General features: G+C 63.4%; 2 protein-coding genes and 1 long non-coding RNA gene across 4 annotated transcripts in view; 2 read left to right on the top strand and 1 right to left on the bottom strand.

Moving 5' to 3' along the window:
* Positions 1-1,670, bottom strand: part of SPTBN2 (spectrin beta, non-erythrocytic 2) — a 65,245-nt gene extending 63,575 nt beyond the window's left edge. Inside the window, exon 1 of one of the 2 annotated variants that reach the window (XM_090129725.1) lies at positions 1,612-1,670. The gene's annotated coding sequence lies outside the window, so the exon portion shown is untranslated. The remainder of the gene's footprint in view (positions 1-1,611) is intronic. The other variant, XM_090129726.1, reaches the window with a different exon arrangement.
* On the top strand, positions 1,671-5,288 carry LOC149913488 (uncharacterized). Its single transcript, XR_016461254.1, has 3 exons — positions 1,671-2,795; positions 4,907-5,009; positions 5,105-5,288. It is a non-coding gene; the product is annotated as an uncharacterized LOC149913488 (long non-coding RNA).
* Positions 5,289-5,610: 322 nt separating this feature from the next.
* On the top strand, positions 5,611-22,854 carry TOP6BL (TOP6B like initiator of meiotic double strand breaks). The gene is made up of 12 exons (XM_090129545.1): positions 5,611-5,802; positions 6,111-6,220; positions 6,906-6,980; positions 8,174-8,229; positions 9,533-9,595; positions 10,876-11,062; positions 12,909-13,044; positions 14,163-14,297; positions 16,078-16,199; positions 18,876-18,986; positions 19,956-20,054; positions 21,372-22,854. Exons 1-12 carry the CDS (start codon positions 5,724-5,726, stop codon positions 21,420-21,422), a joined length of 1,224 nt encoding a protein of 407 aa, XP_089985671.1. The 5' UTR covers positions 5,611-5,723; the 3' UTR covers positions 21,423-22,854.
* The last annotated feature ends 416 nt before the right edge of the window (positions 22,855-23,270 follow it).

Here is a 23,270-nt window from a genome sequence, read left to right as displayed (position 1 = left end):
ACCCCCCAATCTGACCCCAAATTGACCCTAAACCCCAAAATTGGGCCCTGAATCCCAAATGTGACCCCAAATCAGGCCCCAAACCCCCCAATCTGACCCCAAATTGACCCTAAACCCCAAAATCGGGCCCTGAACCCCAAATGTGACCCCAAATCAGGCCCCAAACCCCCCAATCTGACCCCAAATTGACCCCAAACCCCAAAATTGGGCCCTGAACCCCAAATCTGACCCCAAATCAGGCCCCAAAACCCCCCAAAATCTGACCGCAAATGGGGCCCCGACCCCAAATTGGACCCTGAACCCCAAATGTGACCCCAAATCAGGCCCCAAAACCCAAATCTGACCCCAAATCAGGCCCCAAATCCCCCAAACCTGACCCCAAATTGACCCCAAAACCCAAAATTGGGCCCCAACCCCCCAAATCTGACCCTAAAATTGGGCCCCAAAACCCAAATCTGACCCCAAATTGACCCCAAACCCCAAAATTGGGCCCTGAACCCCAAACCTGACCCCAAATGGGGCCCCAAAAGCCCCAAACCTGACCCCACATTGACCCTAAACCCCCAAATTGGGCCCCAAATCCCAAATCTGACCCCAAACCTGACCCCAAATTGACCCTAAACCCCAAAATGGGACCCTAAACCCCAAAATGGGACCCTAAACCCCAAATCTGACCCCAAATTTACCCCAAAGCCCCCAAACCTGACCCCAAATTGACCCCAAACCCCAAAATGGGACCTTGAACCCCAAATGTGACCCCAAATGGGGCCCCAAAACCCCCAAACCTGACCCCAAATTGACCCCAAACCCCAAAATGGGACCCTGAACCCAAATCTGACCCCAAATGGGGCCCCAAAAGCCCCAAACCTGACCCCACATTGACCTAAACCCCCAAATTGGGCCCCAAATCCCAAATCTGACCCCAAACCTGACCCCAAATTGACCCCAAAGCCCAAAATGGGACCCTGAACCCCAAACCTGACCCCAAATGGGCCCCAAAAGCCCCAAATCTGACCCCAAATTGACCCTAAACCCCAAAATTGGGCCCTGAACCCCAAACCTGACCCCAAATGGGGCCCCAAAACCCCCAAACCTGACCCTGAATTGACCCTAAACCCCCAAATTGGGCCCCAAATCCCAAATCTGACCCCAAACCTGACCCCAAATGGACCCTAAACCCGAAAATTGGGCCCTGAACCCCAAACCTGACCCCAAATCTGACCCCACATTGACCCCAAAGCCCCCAAACCTGACCCCAAATTGACCCCAAACCCCAAAATGGGACCCTGAACCCCAAATGGGGCCCCAAAATCCCCAAACCTGACCCTGAATTGACCCCAAACCCCCAAATTGGGCCCCAAATCCCAAACCTGACCCCAAATTGACCCCAAACCCCAAATGGGGCCCCGAGCCCCAAACCCGCCCCCAAACCGCGGCCTTCAGCCCCAAAATTGGGCCCAGAGCCCCCAAACGAAGCCCCCAACCCCCCCCAACCCCCCCCCCAAAATGAAGCCCTGACCCCCCCCGACCCCCCCGCCCCCCTTAGGACCCCCAAATCGCCCCCATTTCCCCCCCAGACCCCCAATTTCCAACCCCCCCCCCCCCCCCCACCTGCTCTCCTCTCTGTCTCCGCTCTGAGGCCGCCGCTCATCACAGCGCTATTTGGGGGGGGGGGCGGAGCTCCCGGCGTCGCCATGGCAACGCTGGGCCGGGATTGGTTGCTACGACGTTGGCCCCGCCCCTTTGCGGTTGTCAAGGCGTTGGCCCCGCCCCCCTCTGCGGTTCTCACGGCTTTGGCCCCGCCCCTTCTGCAGTTGTCATGGCGACGCCCCGCCCCCTTCTGCTATTGGCAGACTGACGGCCCCGCCCCCTTTGCGGTTGCCATAGCGACGGCCCCGCCCCCTCCAATCTGTCTTGGCGGTGGCCCCGCCCCCTTTGCGGTTGTCATGGCGACGCCCCGCTCTGTGCTGCTATTGGCAGACTGAGGGCCCCGCCCCCTCTGCGGTTGACAGAACGGCGGCCCCGCCCTCTCTGCGGTTGTCATGGCGACGCCCCGCTCTGTGCTGGTATTGGCAGAACGCCGGCCCCGCCCCCTCTGCTGTTGACAGAACGGCGGCCCCGCCCTCTCTGCGGTTGTCATGGCTACGCCCCGCTCTGCGCTGCTATTGGCAGAACGACGGCCCCGCCCCCTTTGCGGTTGCCAGAGCAACGGCCCCGCCCATTCGCAGCTGTCATGACTTTGGCCCCGCCCCTTTGCGGTTGTCATGGCTACGCCCCGCTCTGCGCTGCTATTGGCAGAACGACGGCCCCGCCCCCTTTGCGGTTGCCATAGCGACGGCCCCGCCCCTCGCAGCTGTCATGGCTTTGGCCCCGCCCCCATTTCGGTTGCCATAGCGACGCCCCTCTGCCTTCTGCTATTGGCAGACTGACCGCCCCGCCCCCTTTGCGGTTGACAGAACGGCGGCCCCACCCTCTCTCCGGTTGTCATGGCTACGCCCCGCTCTGTGCTGCTATTGGCAGACTGACGGCCCCGCCCCCTTTGCGGCTGTCATGGCGACGCCCCAGTCTTCCGCTATTGGCAGACCGATAGCCCCGCCCCCTTTGCGGTTGCCATAGCGACGGCCCTTCCACCCCCAGCTATCTTGGCAGTGGCCCCGCCCCCTTTTCCGGTTGCCATGACGCCGCCCCGCCCCCCCGCTCTGTTTTCCCGCCTCCTGCTGGCGCTTCTCCTCCGAGCCGCCAGGGGGCGTCGCAGGGACTGGGGGCACAAAATGGCGGAGGAGGCGCTGATGGAGGTGGGGGGGGGGGGCTGGGGGGGATTCTAGAAGGAATTGGGGGGGGGGGGGGCATCAAGGGCTTCAATGAGGGTTTGGGGTTGGGGGGGGGGGGTCCTGGGGGGTGATGGGGGGGGTCTGGGGGTCCTGGGGGGGGGGAAGAGGCCATTGGGGCCTTCATTGAGGCCTTTGTGGGGGGGGATTTGGGGGGTTTCAAGGGGTCTTGGGGGGGGTCTGAGGGTCGTGGGGGGGGTTGTGGGGGGGGGTCGTGGGGGTCGTGGAGTCTTGTATTGCTGGGGGGGGGTCTGGGGGGGCTTCAATGAGGGTCTGTGGGGGTCCTGGGGGGGGGGCAGAGGTTATTTGGGCCTTCATTGAGGCCTTTGGGGGGGATTTGGGGGGGTTCAGGGGGTCTGGGGGGGTCGTGGGGGGGCTGAGGGGGTCGTGGAGTCTTGTATTGCTGGGGGGGGTCTGGGGGGGCTTCAATGAGGGTCTGGGGGGTCCTGGGGGGGGTCCTGGTGGGGCATTGGGGCCTTGATTGAGGCCTTTAGGGGGGATTTGGGGGGTTTCAGGGGGGTCAGGGGGGGTCGTGGGGGTCGTGGGGGGGTCGTGGAGTCTTGTTTTGCTGGGGGGTGGTCTGGGGGGGCTTCAATGAGGGTCTGAGGGGGCTTCAATGAGGGTTTGGGGGGGGTCGTGGGGGGGCTCTGGGGGTCCTGGGGGGGGGGCAGAGGCTATTGGGGCCTTGATTGAGGCCTTTGTTGGGGGGGGATTTGGGGGGTTTCAGGGGGGCTTGGGGGGGTCGTGGGGTCGTGGGGGGGGTTGTGGGGGGGGGTCGTGGGGGTCGTGGAGTCTTGTTTTGCTGGGGGGGGGTCTGGGGGGGCTTCATTGAGGGTCTGGGGGGGTCCTGGGGGGGGGTCCTGGGGGGGCATTGGGGCCTTGATTGAGGCCTTTAGGGGGGATTTGGGGGGGGTTTAGAGGGGGCTGGGGGGGTCGTGGGGGGGTCGTGGAGTCTTAATTTGCTGGGGGGGGTCTGGGGGGGCTTCAATGAGGGTCTGGGGGGTCCTGGGGGGGGTCCTGGGGGGGCATTGGGGCCTTGATTGAGGCCTTTGGGGGAGGATTTGGGGTTACAGGGGGACTGGGAGGGGTTGGGGGGGGTCTGGGGGGGTCGTGGGGGGGCTGAGGGGGTCGTGGAGTCTTGTATTGCTGGGGGGGGGTCTGGGGGGGCTTCAATAAGGGTTTGGGGGGGGGCGTGGGGGGGGCTCTGGTGGTCTTGGGGGGGGGCAGGGGCTATTGGGGCCTTCATTAAAGCCTTTGGGGGGGGATTTGGGGGGTTTCAGGGGGTCTGGGGGGGTCGTGGGGGTCGTGCAGTCTTGTGTTGCTGGGGGGGGGTCTGGGGGGGCTTCAATGAGGGTTTGGGGGGGGTCGTGGGGGGGCTCTGGGGGTCCTGGGGGGGGGGGCAGAGGCCATAGAGGCCTTCATTGAGGCCTTTGGGGGGGGATTTGGGGGGTTCAGGGGGTCGTGGGGGGGTCGTGGGGTCGTGGAAATATTTCCCCCCCCCCCCCCCCCCAAATATTTGACCCCCCCCCCACGACGCCCCCCAAATATTTGATGCCCCCCCCCTCCCCAAATATTCGCTCCCCCCTCCGCCCCCAAATATTGGATGCCACCCCCCAAATATTTGTGACCCCCCCCCAAAATATTTGACCCCCCCCAGATATTTGACGCCCCCCCAAATTTTGGACGCCCCCCCAAATATTTGATGCCCCCCCAATATTTGACTCCCCTCCCCCCCAAATATTTGACGCCCCCCCCAATTTTTCGACGCCCTCCCAAATATTTGACCCCCCCCCCAAAATATTTGACCCCCCCCGAAATATTTGACCCCCCCAAAAAAATATTTGACCCCCCCAAATATTTGTGACCCCCCCCAAATATTTGTCACCCCCCCCCAAATATTTGTGACCCCCCCAAAATATTCGACGCCCCCCCAATATTTGACCCCCTCCCCCCAAATATTCGACACCCCCCCAATTTTTCGACACCCCCCAAATATTTGACCCCCCCTCCTTCCCCCCCCCCTTAAAAAAAACTGCCCCCCCCCCCAATTTTTTGACGCCCCCCCCCCTTATTTTTAGGTCGCGGAGCGGCTCCTGCAGCGCCTGCGCCCCCCCCGCAGCGGGGCTCTGCTTTTCTCCATGGCAGCGGGCGGGGGGGGGGCTTCGATCTGCACCGCCACCGGTATTCAAACGGGGGGGGGGGTTAAATTTGAGGGGGGGGTCACCAAAAAGCGCCCCCCCCCTTCATTTATTCCCCCCCCCCCCCCTCTCCAAAAGTCGCAGCCGCCGGGGAGCTGTGCGACTCCGTGCGCGACGAAGCTCTATGGAGAGGTGAACCCCCCCCCCATTTTGTGCCCCCCCCGCGAAAAAAAACCCGTTTTATCAATACGGGGAGGTGGGGGGGGCTCAGCGCTTTGCCCCCCCCTCGTTTAGGAGTCAGCGGGGGGGGCTGGAACCGGGAAACCCCCCCTCAAATGCGGCCCCCCCCCCCCCCTCCCCAAAAGTCGCAGCCGCCGGGGTGCGCGACGAAGCTCAATGGCGAGGTGAACCCCCCCGCCATTTTGTGCCCCCCCCCGCGAAAAAAAACCAATTTTGTCAATGCGGGGAGGTGGGGGGGCTCAGCGCTTTGCCCCCCCCTCGTTTCGGTGTCAGCGGGGGGGGCTGGAATTGCGAAACCCCCCCTCAAATGCGGCCCCCCCCCCCCTCCCCAAAAGTCGCAGCCGCCGAGGTGCGCGACGAAGCTCAATGGAGAGGTGAAACCCCCCCCCTTTTGTGCCCCCCCCCGTGAAAAAAAAACCGTTTTATCAATACGGGGAGGTGGGGGGGGCTCAGCGCTTTGCCCCCCCCTCGTTTAGGAGTCAGCGGGGGGGGTCGGAACCGCGAAACCCCCCCTCAAATGCGGCCCCCCCCCTCCCCAAAAGTCGCAGCCGCCGGGGAGCTGTGCGACTCCGTGCGCGACGAAGCTCTATGGAGAGGTGAAAACCCCCCGCTTTTGTGCCCCCCCCCGCGAAAAAAAACCACTTTTGTCAATACGGGGAGGTGGGGGGGGCTCAGCGCTTTGCCCCCCCCTCGTTTCGGTGTCAGCCGGGGGGGGTTGGAACCGGGAAACCCCCCCTCAAATGCGGCCCCCCCCCCCCAAAAGTCGCAGCCGCCGGGGTGCGCGACGAAGCTCAATGGAGAGGTGAACCCCCCCCCATTTTGTGCCCCCCCCCGCGAAAAAAAACCCGTTTTATCAATACGGGGAGGTGGGGGGGACTCAGCGCTTTGCCCCCCCCTCGTTTAGGTGTCATCGGGGGGGGGTTGGAACCAGGAAACCCCCCCTCAAATGAGGCCCCCCCCCGTCGTTGCTGCCAGCGGCTGCTGCGGAGGGCGGAGCTTCGGGCGACCCTCAGGGTGACGTCATTGCGGGGGGGGGCGGTGACGTCACGGGGGGGGAACCGGTGGGGGGGGGGGGGCAGCTTTAATTTGGGGGGGGGTCCCTCCAACCCCACAACTGCCCCCCCAGCCCCATTTATTGCCCCCCCCCATCCCCACAACTGCCCCCCCATCCCTATTTATTGCCCCCCCCAGAATGAAAACTGCCCCCCCAGCCCCATTTATTGCCCCCCCAGATCCATTTCTGCCCCCCCAACCCCACTTCTGACCCCCCAGCCCCATTTATTGCCCCCCCAGATCCATTTCTGCCCCCCCAACCCCACTTCTGACCCCCCAGCCCCATTTATTGCCCTCCCCGACCCATTGCTGCCCCCCCAGAGCCACAACTGCCCCCCCACCCCATTTATTGCCCCCCCAGCCCCACTTCTGCCCCCCAGCCCCATTTATTGCCCCCCCCAAATGAAAACTGCCCCCCCACCCCATTTATTGCCCCCCCATCCCCACAACTGCCCCCCCAGCCCCATTTATTGCCCCCCAACCCATTTATTGCCCCCCCAGCCCCATTTATTGCCCCCCCATCCCCACTTCTGCCCCCCCAGCCCCATTTATTGCCCCCCCAGCCCCACAACTGCCCCCCCAGCCCCATTTATTGCCCCCCAACCCATTTATTGCCCCCCCAGCCCGATTTTTTGCCCCCCCCCAGGTCCCCCCCCCAGCTGATCCCCACTGTTGGGCCCTGCGCCACTTCCTGCACCGCGCGCTGCTGGCGCATCCACGGGTACCAAGGGGGGGGGCAAATTGGGGGGGGGGCCGAATTGGGGGGGGGGGCCCAAATTGGGGGAGGGTCCCGAATAGGAGCGGGGGGGCTTCAGAAAGGGGGGGATCCCATAATGGGGGGGGGGTCCTGAATAGAGGTGGGGGGGAGGGCAAATTGGGGGGGGGGCCCGAATTGGGGGGGGTCCCGAATAGGGGTGGGGGGGTCCCAAATTGGGGGGGGGTCCCGAATAGGGGCGGGTGGGGGGGGTCTCAAATGGGGGGGGGTCCCGAAATTGGGAAGGGGGTCCCCAATAGGAGCGGGGGGGCTTCAAAAAGGGGGGGGTCCCAAAATGGGGGGGGTCTCAAAAAGGGGGGGGTCTCAAATTGGGGGGGGGGAACTGAAATGGGGGGGGGGTCCCGAGTAGGAGCAGGGGGGCTCTCAATTAGGGGGGGATCCCAAATTGGGGGGGGTCCCGAATTGGGGCGGGGGGGGGGTCTCAAATAGGGGGGGGGTCCCGAATTGGGGGGGGGGTCTCGAATTGGGGGGGGGTCCCGAATAGGAGCGGGGGGGGGGGGTCTCAAATGGGGGGGGGTCCCCAAATTGGTGGGGGGGGTCACAAATAGGGGGGGTCCCATATAGGGGCGGGGGGGGGTCTCAAATAGGGGGAGGGGTCCCAAATTGGGGGGGGGTCCCAAATTGGGGGGTGTCCCGAATTGGGGGGGGGGTCCCGAATTGGGGCGGGGGGTCCCAAGTAGGGGGGGGTCCCAAATTGGGGGGGGGTCTCGAATAGGGGGGGGTCCCCAAATTGGTGGGGGGTCTCAAATTGGGGGGGGTCCCAAATTGGGGTGGGGTCTCGAATAGGGGGGGTCCCCAAATTGGGGGGGGGTCCCATATAGGGGCGGGTGGGGGGGTCCCAAATTGGGAGGGGGGGGTCCCAAATAGGGGGGGGTCCCAAATTCGGGGTGGGGGTCCCGAATAGGAGCGGGGGGGGGGGGTCTCAAATGGGGGGGGTCCCAATTTCAGCATACGGGGGGGGGGGGGGCAAAAATCACCGTTGGGGGGGGGGGGTTGGGGGACCCCGATGTCACCATGGGGGTGTGTGGGGGGGGTCCCAGTTGTTGGGGGTCGCAATGGGGCGGGGGTCCCGATGGGAATTTGGGGGGGGGTCCCGAGATCCCCGGGGGGGTCGCTGAGTTTCTGTGCCCCCCCCCAAGGTGGAGCTGCACCTCTGTGTGGCCGGGGGGGGCGGCGTCACTTCCTGCACCCATCGGTGAGCGAAGACCCCCCCCAAAAATGGGGTCTGGATGGGGGGGGGGGCACAGAGCTGGGCTCTGCCCCATAGCAGCACTGACACAGAGGTCTGCCCCATAGATCTGCCCCATAGCAGCGCTGCCCCATAGATCTGCCCCATAGATCTGCCCCATAGCGCTGCCCCATAGATCTGCCCCATAGATCTGCCCCATAGCGCTGCCCCATAGATCTGCCCCATAGCAGCACTGACACAGAGATCTGCCCCATAGCTCTGCCCCATAGATCTGCCCCATAGCAGCGCTGCCCCATAGATCTGCCCCATAGATCTGCCCCATAGCGCTGCCCCATAGCAGCACTGACACAGAGGTCTGCCCCGTAGATCTGCCCCATAGCGCTGCCCCATAGCAGCACTGACACAGTGGTCTGCCCCATAGATCTGCCCCATAGATCTGCCCCATAGCAGCACTGACACAGAGATCTGCCCCATAGCGCTGCCCCATAGATCTGCCCCATACACCTGCCCCATAGCGCTGCCCCATAGCAGCACTGACACAGAGGTCTGCCCCATAGATCTGCCCCATAGCGCTGCCCCATAGATCTGCCCCATAGCAGCACTGACACAGAGATCTGCCCCATAGCTCTGCCCCATAGATCTGCCCCATAGCGCTGCCCCATAGATCTGCCCCATAGCAGCACTGACACAGAGATCTGCCCCATAGCTCTGCCCCATAGATCTGCCCCATAGCCCTGCCCCATAGCTCCCCCATAGCCCTGCCCCATAGCTGCCCCTTAGCTGCCCCATAGCCCTGCCCCATAGCTCCCCCATAGCCCTGCCCCATAGCTCCCCCATAGCTGCCCCATAGCCCTGCCCCATAACTGCCCCATAGCCCTGCCCCATAGCCCTGCCCCATAGCTCCCCCATAGCCCTGCCCCATAGCTGCCCCATAGCTCCCCCATAGCCCTGCCCCATAGCCCTGCCCCATAGCTGCCCCATAGCTCTGCCCCATAGCTGCCCCATAGCCCTGCCCCATAGCTGCCCCATAGCTCTGCCCCGTAGCTGCCCCATAGCTGCCCCATAGCCCTGCCCCATAGCTCCCCCATAGCCCTGCCCCATAGCCCTGCCCCATAGCTGCCCCATAGCTCTGCCCCGTAGCTGCCCCATAGCCCTGCCCCATAGCTCCCCCATAGCTGCCCCATAGCCCTGCCCCATAGCTCCCCCATAGCTCTGCCCCATAGCCCTGCCCCATAGCTGCCCCATAGCTCTGCCCCATAGCCCTGCCCCATAGCTGCCCCATAGCTGCCCCATAGCGCTGTCCCCAAAGGCAGGAGCGCGCCTGGAGCCTGGAGGGGCTGCAGCTGCGGATTCAGAGCCGAAACTTCGTGCGGTATGGGGCCGGGGGGCTGGGGGGCAGGGATGGGCGCTTGGGGGGCAGGGATGGGCACTTATGGGGCAGGGATGTGCACTTATGGGGCAGAGATGGGCACTTATGAGGCAGCACTGTCACTTATGGGGCAGGGACGGGCACTTGGGGAGCACTTATGGGGCAGCGCTGTCACTTATGGGGCAGGGACGTGCACTTATGGGGCAGAGATGGGCACTTATGGGGCAGCACTGTCACTTATGGAGCAGTGCTGTCACTTATGGGGCCGGGATGGGCACTTGGGGAGCACTTATGGGGCAGGGCTGTCACTTATGGGGCAGGGACGTGCACTTATGGGGCAGAGATGGGCACTTATGGGGCAGCACTGTCACTTATGGAGCAGTGCTGTCACTTATGGGGCCGGGATGGGCACTTGGGGAGCACTTATGGGGCAGCGCTGTCAGTTATGGGGCAGAGACGTGTTGACGTGGTGCCACGCCGTTCCCCTCCCCCACCCAAGGGACCCTCCGACGCCCCCCTGCGCCCTGCTGCACCCTTATGGGGCAGTGCTGTCAGTTATGGGGCAGGGATGGCACTTATGGGGCACTTATGGGGCAGGGACGTGCACTTATGGGGCAGTGCTGTCAGTTATGGGGCAGGGATGGCACTTATGGGGCACTTATGGGGCAGGGATGTGCACTTATGGGGCAGCGCTGTCACTTATGGGGCAGGGATGGCACTTGGGGGGCACTTATGGGGCAGAGACGTGGTGCCACGCCGTTCCCCCCCCCCCCACCCAAGGGACCCTCCGACGCCCCCCTGCGCCCTGCTGCACCCATGGACACTTATGGGGCAGCGCTGTCACTTATGGGGCAGGGACGGGCACTTGGGGAGCACTTATGGGGCAGCGCTGTCACTTATGGGGCAGGGATGGCACTTATGGGGCAGGAATGGGCACTTATGGGGCGGTGCTGTCACTTATGGGGCAGGGATGGCACTTATGGGGCACTTATGGGGCAGGGATGGCACTTATGGGGCAGCGCTGTCACTTATGGGGCAGGGACGGGCACTTGGGGAGCACTTGTGGGGCAGCGCTGTCACTTATGGGGCAGGGACGTGCACTTATGGGGCAGTGCTGTCACTTATGGGGCAGGGATGGACACTTATGGGGCGGCGCTGTCACTTATGGGGCAGGGACGTGCACTTATGGGGCAGCGCTGTCACTTATGGGGCAGGGATGGCACTTGGGGGGCACTTATGGGGCAGAGACGTGGTGCCACGCCGTTCCCCCCCCCCCACCCAAGGGACCCTCCGACGCCCCCCTGCGCCCTGCTGCACCCCACGGCCGCCCCCCCCGCTCCGCTGCCGCCGCCCCCCGCCGCTGCCGCCGCTGTGGGTCTGGGGGCGGAGCTGCGCGCCGTCCCGGCGGCCGCTTTGGCTCCGTGTCTGCGGCCCCTCCCCAACCTCCCCGCGCGCCTCCACTCCGTCGCCATATCCACGCACCCCTGGGTGCTGCGGGGGGGGGGGGGCGGCGCCCATGGGTGCTGTGGGGGGGGGGAGTGGGGGTGGGGGGGTAGGCGGGGTGGGCACCCATGGGGGGGGGTAGGGGGGATGGGGGGGGGGGGTGGGCACCCGTGGGTGCTACGGGGGGTAGGGGGGCGCCCATGGGTGCTGGGTGGGGGGGGGATTGGGGGGGGTGGGGGGGTGGACACCCATGGGTGCTGTGTGTGTGGGGGGGGAGGTGGGGTTGGGGGTGGGCACCCATGGGTGCTGTGTGCGGGGGGGTGGGGGGGGTGGGGGGCTGGGCACCCATGGGTGCTATTGGGGGGGGGAACCAAGGGTGCTATGTGGGGAGGCGTGGGGGGGTTGGGGGAGTGGGGGGGGGGTGGGGGGGTGGGCACCCGTGAGTGCTACGGGGGGGGGGGGCACCCATGGGTGCTGTGTGGGGGGAGGGCACCCACGGGTGCTGTGTGTCAGGGGGGCTGGGGAGGGGTGGGCACCCATGGGTGCTGTGGGGGGGGGAGGTGGGGGGGTGGGCACCCATGGGTGCTATTGGGAGGGAGGTTTGGGGGGGAAGGTGGGCACCCAAGGGTGCTATTGGGGGGGGGGGTGGGGAGGGGTGGGCACGCATGGGTGCTATTGGGGGCGGGGGGAACCAAAGGTGCTATGTGGGGTGGGGGGGGGATGGGGGCGGGATGGGGGGGGGATGGGGGGGGATGGGGGGGGTGGGCACCCATAGGTGCTATTGGGCGGGGGGGCACCCATGGGTGCATTTTTGGGGGGAGGGGGGTACCCATGGGTGCTGTGTGGGAGGGGGAGGGAACCCATCGGTGCTGTTTGGGGTGGAGGGGGCACCCATGGGTGCTGTGTGTGGGAGGGAGGTGGGGGGTGTTGGGGGGGGGGTTGTGGGGGGGTGTAGGGGGTGGGTGCTATGGGGGGCTGTGGGGTCAGTGTGTGCCACCCATGGGTGCTATGGGGGGTGTCCATGGGGTCTTTGGGTGCTATGGGGGGGCTATGGGTCCCACCCCTGGGTGCTATGGGGAATCTCTGGGGTCTTTGGGTGCTATGGGGGGTCTCTGTGGGTCCCACCCATGGGTGCTATGGGGGCGTCAGTGTGTGCCACCCATGGGTGCTGTGGGGTCTTTGGGTGCTATTGGGGGATCTATGGGTCCCACCCCTGGGTGCTATGGGGAGTCTCTGGGGTCTTCGGGTGCTATGGGGTTCTCTGTGGGTCCCACCCATGGGTGCTATGGGGGTCTCTGGGATCTTCGGGTGCTATGGGGGGGTCTCTGTGTGTGCCACCCATGGGTGCTATGGGGGGGTCAGTGGGTCCCACCCATGGGTGCTATGGGGGTCTCTGGGGTCTTTGTGTGCTATGGGGGGTCAGTGTGTGCCACCCATGGGTGCTGTGAGGTCTTTGGGTTCTATTGGGGGGTCTATGGGTCCCACCCCTGGGTGCTATGGGGGGGTCAGTGTGTGCCACCCATGGGTGCTATGGGGGTCTCTGGGATCTTTGGGTGCTATGGGGGGGTCTATGGGTTCCACCCATGGGTGCTATGGGGAGTCTCTGGGGTCTTTGGGTGCTATGGGGGATCTCTGTGTGTGCCACCCATGGGTGCTATGGGGGGGTCAGTGGGTCCCACCCATGGGTGCTATGGGGAATCTCTGGGGTCTTTGGGTTCTATTGGGGGATCTATGGGTCCCACCCCTGGGTGCTATGGGGAGTCTCTGGGGTCTTCGGGTGCTATGGGGTTAACTGTGGGTCCCACCCATGGGTGTTATGGGGGGGTCAGTGTGTGCCACCCATGGGTGCTGTTTCCCTTAACGGCTGGCTGACGTCTATTGGTTCGACGCCGTGGGGCTGCCCCCCAAGTGGGGCCGCGACGGCTGCTGGGGGAACCCGGCCTGGATGGCGGACTGGGAGAGCTTTGGGTGGAGCGCCCACGGCTGCCACCCATGGGTGGGGGGGGAAGGTAAGGACTGGGGGGGAAGGGGGGGGGGGTCGCACCCATGGGTGCTATGGGGGGGGGGATCTATGGGTGCTATGGCGGGGATGTGGGGTGAATGGATCCCACCCATGGGTGGGGGGGGAAGGTAAGGACTGCGGGGGAAGGGGGGAGGGGGTCCCACCCATGGGTGCTATGGGGGGGGGGAATCAATGGGTCACAGCCATGGGTGCTATGGGGGAGGAGGGGGATCTATGGGTTCTATGGGGGGGATGTGGGGTGAATGGATCCCACCCATGGGTGGGGGGGGAAGGTAAGCAGTGAGAGGGGGAGGGTTGCACCCATGGGTGCTATGGGAGGGGGTATCTATGGGTCACAGCCATGGGTGCTATGGGGCAGATGTGGGGGGGGGGGGAAGGTAAGCAGTGGGGGGACAGGGGAGGGGGTCGCACCCATGGGTGCTATGGGGGGGGAGATCTATGGGTCCTAGCCATGGGTGCTGTGGGGGGATGTGGGTCTATGGGTGCCACCCATGGGTGGGGGGGGAAGGTAAGGACTGGGGGGGGAAGAGGGGGGGGGGTCGCACCCATGGGTGCTATGGGGGGGGGATCTATGGGTGCTATGGGGGGATGTGGGGTGAATGGATCCCACCCATGGGTGGGGGGGGGAAGGTAAGGACTGGCGGGGAAGGAGGGGGGAGTCGCACCCATGGGTGCTATGGGGGAGGGGATCTATGGGTTCTATGGGGGGGATGTGGGGTGAATGGATCCCACCCATGGGTGAGGGGGGAAGGTAAGCAGTGGGGGGGGGAGGGTGGGGGGGTCGCACCCATGGGTGTTATGGGGGGGGGATCTATGGGTCACAGCCATGGGTGCTGTGGGGCAGATGTGGGGTGAATGGATCCCACCCATGGGTGGGGGGGGAAGGTAAGCAGTGGGGGGGCGGGGGGGGTTGCACCCATGGGTGCTATGGGGGGGTCTATGGGTCGCACCCACGGGTGCTATGGGGGAGGGATCTATGGGTCCCAGCATTGGATGCTATGGGTGCCACCCGTGGGTGCTATGGGGGGATGTGGGTCTCTGGGTGCCACCCATGGGTGCTATGGGGGCTCTATGGGTCCCACCCTCCCCCCTCACCCCCCCCAGATTTGCCCCCCCCCGACGCCGCCTTCACGCTGCACCCATTGGAGGACCCCGGGTTGGGGCCCAACAGCCGCCCCCAGCGCCTCCTCCTCTTCCTGGTCCTCCAACACCGCGACCCCTTCCGGCCCCACAGCGCAGGTAATGGGGGGGGGGGTATGGGGGGGTGTTGGAGGACTTTGGGGGGGGTATTGGAGGACTTTGTTGTGTTGGAGGACTTCGGGGGGTGTTGGAGGACTTTGGGGGGTGTGGGAGGTGTTGGAGGACTTTTGGGGGTGTTGGAGGACTTTGTTGGGGGTGTTGGAGGACTTTGATTTGTTGGAGGACTTTGGGGGGGGAGGTGGGAGGTGTTGGAGGACTTTGGGAGGGCGTTGGAGGACTTTATTGTGTTGGAGGGCTTTGGGGGGGGTGTTGGAGCACTTTGGGGGCGTGTTGGAGGTCTTGGAGGACTTTGTTGAGGTGTTGGAGGACTTTGGTGGGGGTTTTGGAGGACTTTGGGAGGGCGTTGGAGGACTTTGTTGTGTTGGAGGACTTTGTTGGGGGTGTTGGAGGACTTTGAGGGGGGAGGTGGGAGGTGTTGGAGGACTCTGGGGGGGTGTTGGAGGATTTTGGGGGTGTTGGAGGACTTTGGGGGAGGGTGGGAGGTGTTGGAGGACTTTGGGAGGGCGTTGGAGGACTTTGTTGTGTTGGAGGACTTTGTTGAGGTGTTGGAGGACTTTGTTGGGGGTGTTGGAGGAGTTTGATTTGTTGGAGGACTTTGAGGGGGGAGGTGGGAGGTGTTGGAGGACTTTGGGGAGGTGTTGGAGGACTTTGTTGGGGGTGTTGGAGGACTTTGATTTGTTGGAGGATTTTGGGGGTGTTGGAGGACTCTGGGAGGGCGTTGGAGGACTTTGTTGTGTTGGAGGACTTTGGGGGGGTGTTGGAGGACTTTGGGGGGTGTGGGAGGTGTTGGAGGACTTTGGGGGGATGTTGGAGGACTTTGGGGGGTGTTGGAGGAGTTTGGGGGGGTGTTGGAGGTGTTGGAGGACTTTGGGAGGGCGTTGGAGGACTTTTGGGGGTGTTGGAGGACTTTGGGGGGTGTTGGAGGACTTTGGGGGGCTGCTGGAGCTGTTTGGCCGTTTTGGGCTGATTTGGGGTTTTATTGTGGTTCTTGGGTTTATTTTGGTGTTTTTGGAGCTGTTTTGGGGTCTGTTTCAGGTTCTTTTGGGGCTGTTTGGGGCCGTTTTAGGGTCTGTTTGGGGTTTTTTTGGTTCTGTTTGGGGTTTTTTGGGGCCATTTGGGGTTTTTTGGGTCAGTTTGGGGTTATTGGGGCTGTTTTGGGTTCTTTTGGGACCGTTTTGGGGTTATTTGGGGCCATTTGGGGCCATTTTAGGGTCAGTTTGGGGTTCTTTGGGGGTTCTTTTGGGGTTTTTGGGGTTTTTTGGGAGTTCTTTGGGGGTTTTGAGGCTGTTTTGGGGCTGTTTGGGACCATTTTAGGGTCAGTTTGGGGTTTTTGGGGGGCAGTTTGGGGCTCTTTGGGGTCAGTTAGGGGTCATTTGGGGTCATTTTGGGGCTATTTGGGGCTGTTTGGGGCCATTTTAGGGTCAGTATGGGGTTTTTGGGGGGCAGTTTGGGGCTCTTTGGGGTCAGTTTGGGGTTCTTTGGGGCCATTAGGGGTCATCTGGGGGTCATTTGGGGCCATTTGGGGTCATTCGGGGTCATTTTGGGGCTATTTGGGGCCATTTGGGGTCATTTGGGGTCAGTTTGGGGTTCTTTGGGGTCATTTCGGGGTTATTTGGGGCCATTTGGGGTCATTCGGGGTCATTTGTGGGCTATTTGGGGCCATTTTGGGGCCGTTTGCTGCCCCGTTTTTGCTTCTTTCGGTGCCGTTTCGCCCCCATTGTCCCCTTTTTTTGTGTGTCCCCCCCCCCCCATTTTCCAGCCCCCCCCCTGCAGCTGCTCCCCCTGCTGCAGCCCCCCCCCGGCTCCCAGCTCCCAGCTCTGCGCCGGGCCGTGCGGGCGCTGCTGCACCCAATGCTGGAAGGGCTGCGAAGGAGGCAAAGGGTGGGGGGGGGGATGGGGGGTGGGGGACCCCATAAAGCCCACCCTGACCCCCACCCCAACCCCAATCCCGCCCCTGGAATCCCAACCCTCCCATAATCCCAATCCTAATCCTCATCCCCCCCTGTAATCCCAATCCCAAAACCTAAACCCCATAATCCCAATCCCAATCCTCATCCCCCCCCATAATCCCAATCCCAACCCCAATCCCACCCCCCCATAATCCCAACCCTCCATAATCCCAATCCTAATCCTCACCCCCCTGTAATCCCAATCCCAATCCCAAAACCAAACCCCATAATCCCAATCCCAATCCTCATCCCCCCATAATCCCAATCCCCACCCCCCATAACCCCAATCCCAATCCTCATCCCCTCCCCGTAGTCCCAATCCCAATCCCACCCCCCCATAATCCCACTCCCAACCCCAATCCCACCCCCCACAACCCCAATCCCAATCCTCATCCCCCCCCATAATCCCAATCCCAACCCCAATCCCACCCCCCCATAATCCCAACCCTCCATAATCCCAATTCTAATCCTCACCCCCCCTATAATCCCAATCCCAAAACCAAACCCCATAATCCCAATCCCAATCCTCATCCCCCCATAATCCCAACCCCCCATAATCCCAAGCCACATCCCCCCATAATCCCAATCCCAATCCTCATCCCCCCTTTAATCCCAATCCCAACCCCAATCCCACCCCTGGAATCTCAACCATCCCATAATCCCAATCCTAATCCTCACCCCCCCTATAATCCCAATCCCCAAACCAAACCCCATAATCCCAATCCCAATCCTCATCCCCCCCTATAATCCCAATCCCAACCCCAATCCCACCCCTGGAATCCCAACCCTCCCATAACCCCAATCCTAATCCTCACCCCCCCTGTAATCCCAATCCCAAAACCAAACCCCATAATCCCAATCCCAATCCTCATCCTCCCATAATCCCAATCCCCCATAATCCCAATCCCAATCCTCATCCCTCCAAAATCCCAATCCCAATCCTCATCCGCCCCTATAATCCCAATCCCAAACCCCATAATCCCAATCCCAATTCTCATTGCCCCATAATCCCAACCCCCCCATAACCCCAATCCTCATCCCCTCCCATAATCCCACTCCCAACCCCAATCCCACCCCCCATAACCCCAATCCCAATCCTCATCCTCCCCCGTAGTCCCAATCCCAATCCCACTCCCCCATAATCCCACTCCCAACCCCAATCCCACCCCCCACAACCCCAATCCCAATCCTCATCCCCCCCCATAATCCCAATCCCAACCCCAATCCCACCCCCCCATAATCCCAACCCTCCATAATCCCAATTCTAATCCTCACCCCCCCTATAATCCCAATCCCAAAACCAAACCCCATAATCCCAATCCCAATCCTCATCCCCCCATAATCCCAACCCCCCATAATCCCAAGCCTCATCCCCCCATAATCCCAATCCCAATCCTCATCCCCCCTTTAATCCCAATCCCAACCCCAATCCCACCCCTGGAATCTCAACCATCCCATAATCCCAATCCTAATCCTCACCCCCCCTGTAATCCCAATCCCAAAACCAAACCCCATAATCCCAATCCCAATCCTCATCCACCCATAACCCCAATCCCAATCCTCATCCCCCCCCATAATCCCAATCCCAACCCCAATCCTACCCCCCCATAATCCCAACCCTCCATAATCCCAATCCTAATCCTCACCCCCCTGTAATCCCAATCCCAATCCCAAAACCAAACCCCATAATCCCAATCCCAATCCTCATCCTCCCATAATCCCAATCCCATCCCCCATAACCCCAATCCCAATCCTCATCCCCTCCCCGTAGTCCCAATCCCAATCCCACCCCCCCATAATCCCAACCCCAATCCCACCCCCCACAACCCCAATCCCAATCCTCATCCCCCCCTTTAATCCCAATCCCAACCCCAATCCCCCCCCTGGAATCCCAACCCTCCCATAATCCCAATCCTAATCCTCACCCCCCCATAATCCCAATCCCAAAACCAAACCCCATAATCCCAATCCTAATCCCACCCCCCCATAATCCCAATCCCCCATAACCCCAGTCCCAATCCTCATCCCCTCCCCGTAGTCCCAATCCCAATCCCCCCCCCATAATCCCACTCCCAACCCCAATCCCACCCCCCACAACCCCAATCCCAATCCTCATCCCCCCCTATAATCCCAATTCCAACCCCAATCCCACCCCCCCATAATCCCAACCCTCCATAATCCCAATTCTAATCCTCATCCCCCCCCATAATCCCAATCCCAAAACCAAACCCCATAATCCCAATCCCAATCCTCATCCCCCCATAATCCCAACCCCCCATAATCCCAAGCCTCATCCCCCCACAAACCCAATCCCAATCCTCATCCCCCCTTTAATCCCAATCCCAACCCCAATCCCGCCCCTGGAATCCCAACCCTCCCATAATCCCAATCCTAATCCTCACCCCCCCTGTAATCCCAAACCCAAACCCCATAATCCCAATTCCAATCCTCATCCCCCCATAATCCCAATCCCCCATAACCCCAATCCCAATCCCCCCCCCCCATAATCCCACTCCCAACCCCAATCCCACCCCCCACAACCCCAATCCCAATCCTCATCCCCCCCTAATCCCAAATAATCCCAAATAATCCCAACCCCCCCCCCCAGTCCCAGCTGCGCCTTTCGCTCTGCGTCCCCGCGGCCGCGTCTGCGCTCAGTGCGGTGCTGAGCTGCAGCACCAGCGCCCCCTTCCGGCAGCGCTGCCTCCGTGCCATGCAGGTGGGAGACCCCCCCCAAAACACCCCTAAGACCCCCCCATACATCGACCCCCCCCCCCAAATGGCTCCATGCCATGCAGGTGGGAGACCCCCCCCCCAAAAACCCCCCCAAGACCCCCCCATAAATCACCCCCCCCCCAACTGCCTCCGTGCCATGCAGGTGGGAGACCCCCCCCAAAACGCCCCTAAGACCCCCCCCATCCATCACCCCCCCCCCCAAATGCCTCCGTGCCATGCAGGTGGGAGACCCCCCCCCAAAACCCCCCAAGACCCCCCAGTCCCTCCCCATTTCGACCCCCACCCCCCATCCATCACTTCCACCCCCCCCCCAAATGCCTCCGTGCCATGCAGGTGGGAGACCCCCCCCAAAACACCCCTAAGACCCCCCCATCCATCACCGCCCCCCCCCCAAATGGCTCCGTGCCATGCAGGTGGGAGACCCCCCCCAAAACGCCTCTAAGACCCCCCCCATACATCGACCCCCCCCCCAAATGCCTCCGTGCCATGCAGGTGGGAGACCCCCCCCAAAACACCCCCCAAGACCCCCCCAGTCCCTCCCCATTTCGACCCCCACCCCCCATCCATCACTTCCACCCCCCCCCCAAATGCCTCCATGCCATGCAGGTGGGAGACCCCCCCCAAACCCCCCCCAAGACCCCCCCAGTCCCTCCCCATTTCGACCCCCACCCCCCATCCATCACTTCCACCCCCCCCCAGCTGCCTCCATGACAAGCAGGTGGGAGACCCCCCCCAAAAACCCCCAAGACCCCCCCCATAAATCACCCCCACCCCCCCCAAATGCCTCCATACCAAGCATTTGGGAGCCCCCCCCCCAAACCCCCCCCCAAGCCCCCCCCAATCCCTCCCCAAAACTCCCCCCACCCCCCCATCCATCACTCCCCCCCCCCCAGCTTCCTGCATGCCATGGACCCCCCCCCCCAAACCCCCCCCATGCCGCCCCCCCCCCCAGGTTGAGGACACCCCCACGCTGGCGCTGGCCACCCAAAGGACCCTCACTGCCGTCACCCAACAGCGCCGCCTGCGCTGCCCCTCCTGCGCCCCCCCCGAGGTGAGTGAGACCCCCCCCCTCCCCAACCCCCCCCCCCAACTCAGCCCCACACACCTATAGGGTGAGAGACCCCCCCTCACCCAACCCCCCCCCGTGGGTGCAGTCAGGTTGTGGTGACCCCCCCCCCCCCCCACCCAGACCTCGAGCTCCATTGTGTGACCCCCCCCCCCATATTGTGACCCCCCCCCCCAACTGTGTCTCCCACCGTTGTGCCCGTCCCCCCCCCCCACATTGTCCCCAGTTTTGTGCCCCCCCCCGTTGTGCCCCCCCTCCCCACTGCGTGCCCCCCCCATCGCCCCCCATTGCCCCCCCATTGTCCTCCCCCCATGACCCCCCCATGACCCCCCCCCCATTTTCTCCCCCATTGTTGCTATAGCCCCCCATTCTCACTGTCCCCCCCCATTTTCCCCCCATTGTCCCCCCCCATGACCCCCCATTGTCACTGTCCCCCCCCACCCCATTGCGTCCCCCCCCATTGTCCCCCATTGTTGCTATACCTCCCCATCGCCCCCCCCATTGTCCCCCCCACTGCCCCCCCATTCTCACTGTGCCCCCCCATTATCCCCCCCCATTGTCCCCAATTCTCCCCCCATTGTGTGCCCCCCCGCTGTGCCCCCCCCACTGTATGCCCCCCCATCACCCCCCCCATTGTCCTCCTCCCATGACCCCCCCATTGCCCCCCCATTGTTGCTATACCCCCCCATCGCCCCCCATTTTCCCCCCATTGTCCCCACCATGACCCCCCCATTGTGCCCCCCCCATTTTCCTCCCCATTGTTGCTATACCCCCCCCATCGCCCCCCCATTTTCCCCCCATTGTCCCCCCCTCTGACCCCCCATTGTGTCCCCCCCCATTGTGTCCCCCCCCATTGTCCCCAATTCTCCCCCCATTGAGTGCCCCCCCATTGTGCCCCCCTCCCCACTCTGTACCCCCCCATCGCCCCCCCATGACCCCCCCATTATCCCCCCCTCCCCATTGTGCCCCCCCATTGTCCCCCCATTGTTGCTATGCCCCCCCATCGCCCCCCCATTGTCACTGTCCCCCCCCATTACCCCCCCATTGTCCCCAATCCTCCCCCCATTGAGTGCCCCCCCCTTGTGCCCCCCCTCCCCACTGTGTGCCCCCCATCGCCCCCCCATTACCCCCCCATTATCCCCCCCCTCCCCATTGTGCCCCCCCATTGCCCCCCCATTGTTGCTATGCCCCCCCATCGCCCCCCATTTTCCCCCCATTGTCCCCCCCCCATTGACCCCCCCTCCTCACCCCATTGCCCCCCCATTGCCCCCCCCCTCCTCACCCCCTTCCCCCCCCCCATAGGAGGAGGACACACAACAGGAGGACGCCGCCCCCCAAACCCCCCCCCAATGATTTCAGCCCCCTCCCCCAGTTTGCTCCCATTTCCTCCCAGTTGCTCCCAGTTCATCCCAGTATTCCCAGTTTCCCCCCCCCCACTGTGCTCAGTTTCTCTCTCCTCCCACATCCACCCCATTTGGCGCCAACCCCTCATTTCCATAACCACGCCCCCCTCATTTCCATAACATTACACCCTCATTTCCATAACCACGCCCCACTCATTTCCATAACACCACCCTCCTCATTTCCATAACCACGCCCCCCGTACCATATGCAGAGCCCTCACTTGGCCACGCCCCCATTTACCCATAACCCTTTCCTTAGCCCCGCCCCCTTTCCCGTAGCCCCGCCCCCTCCCCTTTCACACATCTCCCATCTTCCCATAGCCCCGCCCCCTTTCCCGTCGCCCCGCCCACCTCCTATTCTCTCCCACAATGCCATCCTTTCCCTTAGCACCGCCCCCTTTCCCATAGCCCCGCCCCTCTCCCTTATCCCCCCACAATGCCGTCCTTTCCCTTAGCCCCGCCCCCTTTCCCCTAGCCCCGCCCCCTCCCGACCCCTTTCCCACCTCTCCCATATTCCCGTAGCCCCGCCCCATTTCCCGTAGCCCCGCCCCCTTTCCCCTCGCCCCGCCCACCTCTAATTCTCTCCCACAATCCCGTCCTTCCCGTAGCCCCGCCCCTTTTCCGTCTCCCCGCCCCTCTCCCATATCCCCCACAATCCCGTCCTTTCCCTTAGCCCCGCCCCTTTCCCGTAGCCCCGCCCCTCTCCCATATCCTCCACAATGCCGTCCTTTCCCTTAGCCCCGCCCCCTTTCCCGTAGCCCCGCCCCCTCCCGACCCCTTTCCCACCTCTCCCATATTCCCGTAGCCCCGCCCCCTTTCCCATAGCCCCGCCCCTCTCCCTTATCCCCCACAATCCCGTCCTTTCCCTTAGCCCCGCCTCCTTTCCCGTAGCCCCGCCCACCTCCCACCTCTCCCACAATTCCGTCCTTTCCTCCGCCCCGCCCCTTTTCCGTAGCCACGCCCACCTCCCACCTCTCACACACCTCCCATATTCCCATAGCCCCGCCCCCTTTCCCATAGCCCCGCCCCTCTCGCCCCCTCCCACAATGCCATCCTTCCATTAGCCCCGCCCCCTTTTCCGTCTCCCCGCCCACCTCCTATTCTCTCCCACAATGCCGTCCTTTCCCTTAGCCCCGCCCCTTTCCCGTAGCCCCGCCCCTCTCCCATATCCCCCACAATCCCGTCCTTTCCCTTAGCCCCGCCCCTTTCCCGTCGCCCCGCCCCTCTCCCATATCCCCAACAATGCCGTCCTTTCCTTCGCCCCGCCCCTTTCCCGTAGCCCCGCCCACCTCCCACCCTTTCCCACCTCTCCCATATTCCCGTAGCCCCGCCCCCTTTCCCGTAGCCCCGCCCCCTCCTATTCTCTCCCACAACCCCGTCCTTCCCGTTGCCCCGCCCCCTTTACCCTCGCCCCGCCCACCTCCCACCCTTCCCATCTCTCCCATATTCCCGTAGCCCCGCCCCCTTTCCCGTCGCCCCGCCCACCTCCTATTATCTCCCATCCTTTCCTTAGCCCCGCCCCTTTCCCGTAGCCCCGCCCCTCTCCCTTATCCCCCACAATGCCGTCCTTTCCCTTAGCCCCGCCTCCTTTCCCGTAGCCCCGCCCACCTCCCACCTCTCCCACAATTCCGTCCTTTCCTCCGCCCCGCCCCTTTCCCGTAGCCACGCCCACCTCCCACCTTTCACACACCTCCCACATTCCCTTAGCCCCGCCCCCTTTCCCATAGCCCCGCCCCTCTCGCCCCCTCCCACAATGCCATCCTTCCCTTAGCCCCGCCCCCTTTTCCGTCTCCCCGCC

The sequence above is a fragment of the Phasianus colchicus genome, chromosome 37 (assembly GCF_987193195.1).
Source record: "Phasianus colchicus chromosome 37, bPhaCol1.hap1.1, whole genome shotgun sequence".
Lineage (NCBI taxonomy): Eukaryota > Metazoa > Chordata > Aves > Galliformes > Phasianidae > Phasianus > Phasianus colchicus.
The sequence above is the reverse complement of the archived record's forward strand: the minus strand, read 5'-3'. Positions and strand labels throughout refer to the sequence as shown.

What these genes read in the sequence shown, in the direction of transcription:
- TOP6BL (XM_090129545.1), top strand. Translation starts at nt 5,724, where the DNA reads ATGCGGCCCCCCCCCTCCCCAAAAGTCGCAGCCGCCGGGGAGCTGTGC. An exon ending in AGCTTCGGGCGACCCTCAGG is followed by an intron (nt 6,221 to 6,905) that starts GTGACGTCATTG and finishes GCCCCCCCCCAG; the next exon opens with GTCCCCCCCCCAGCTGATCC. An exon ending in CAGAGCCGAAACTTCGTGCG is followed by an intron (nt 9,596 to 10,875) that starts GTATGGGGCCGG and finishes CCCCCACCCAAG; the next exon opens with GGACCCTCCGACGCCCCCCT.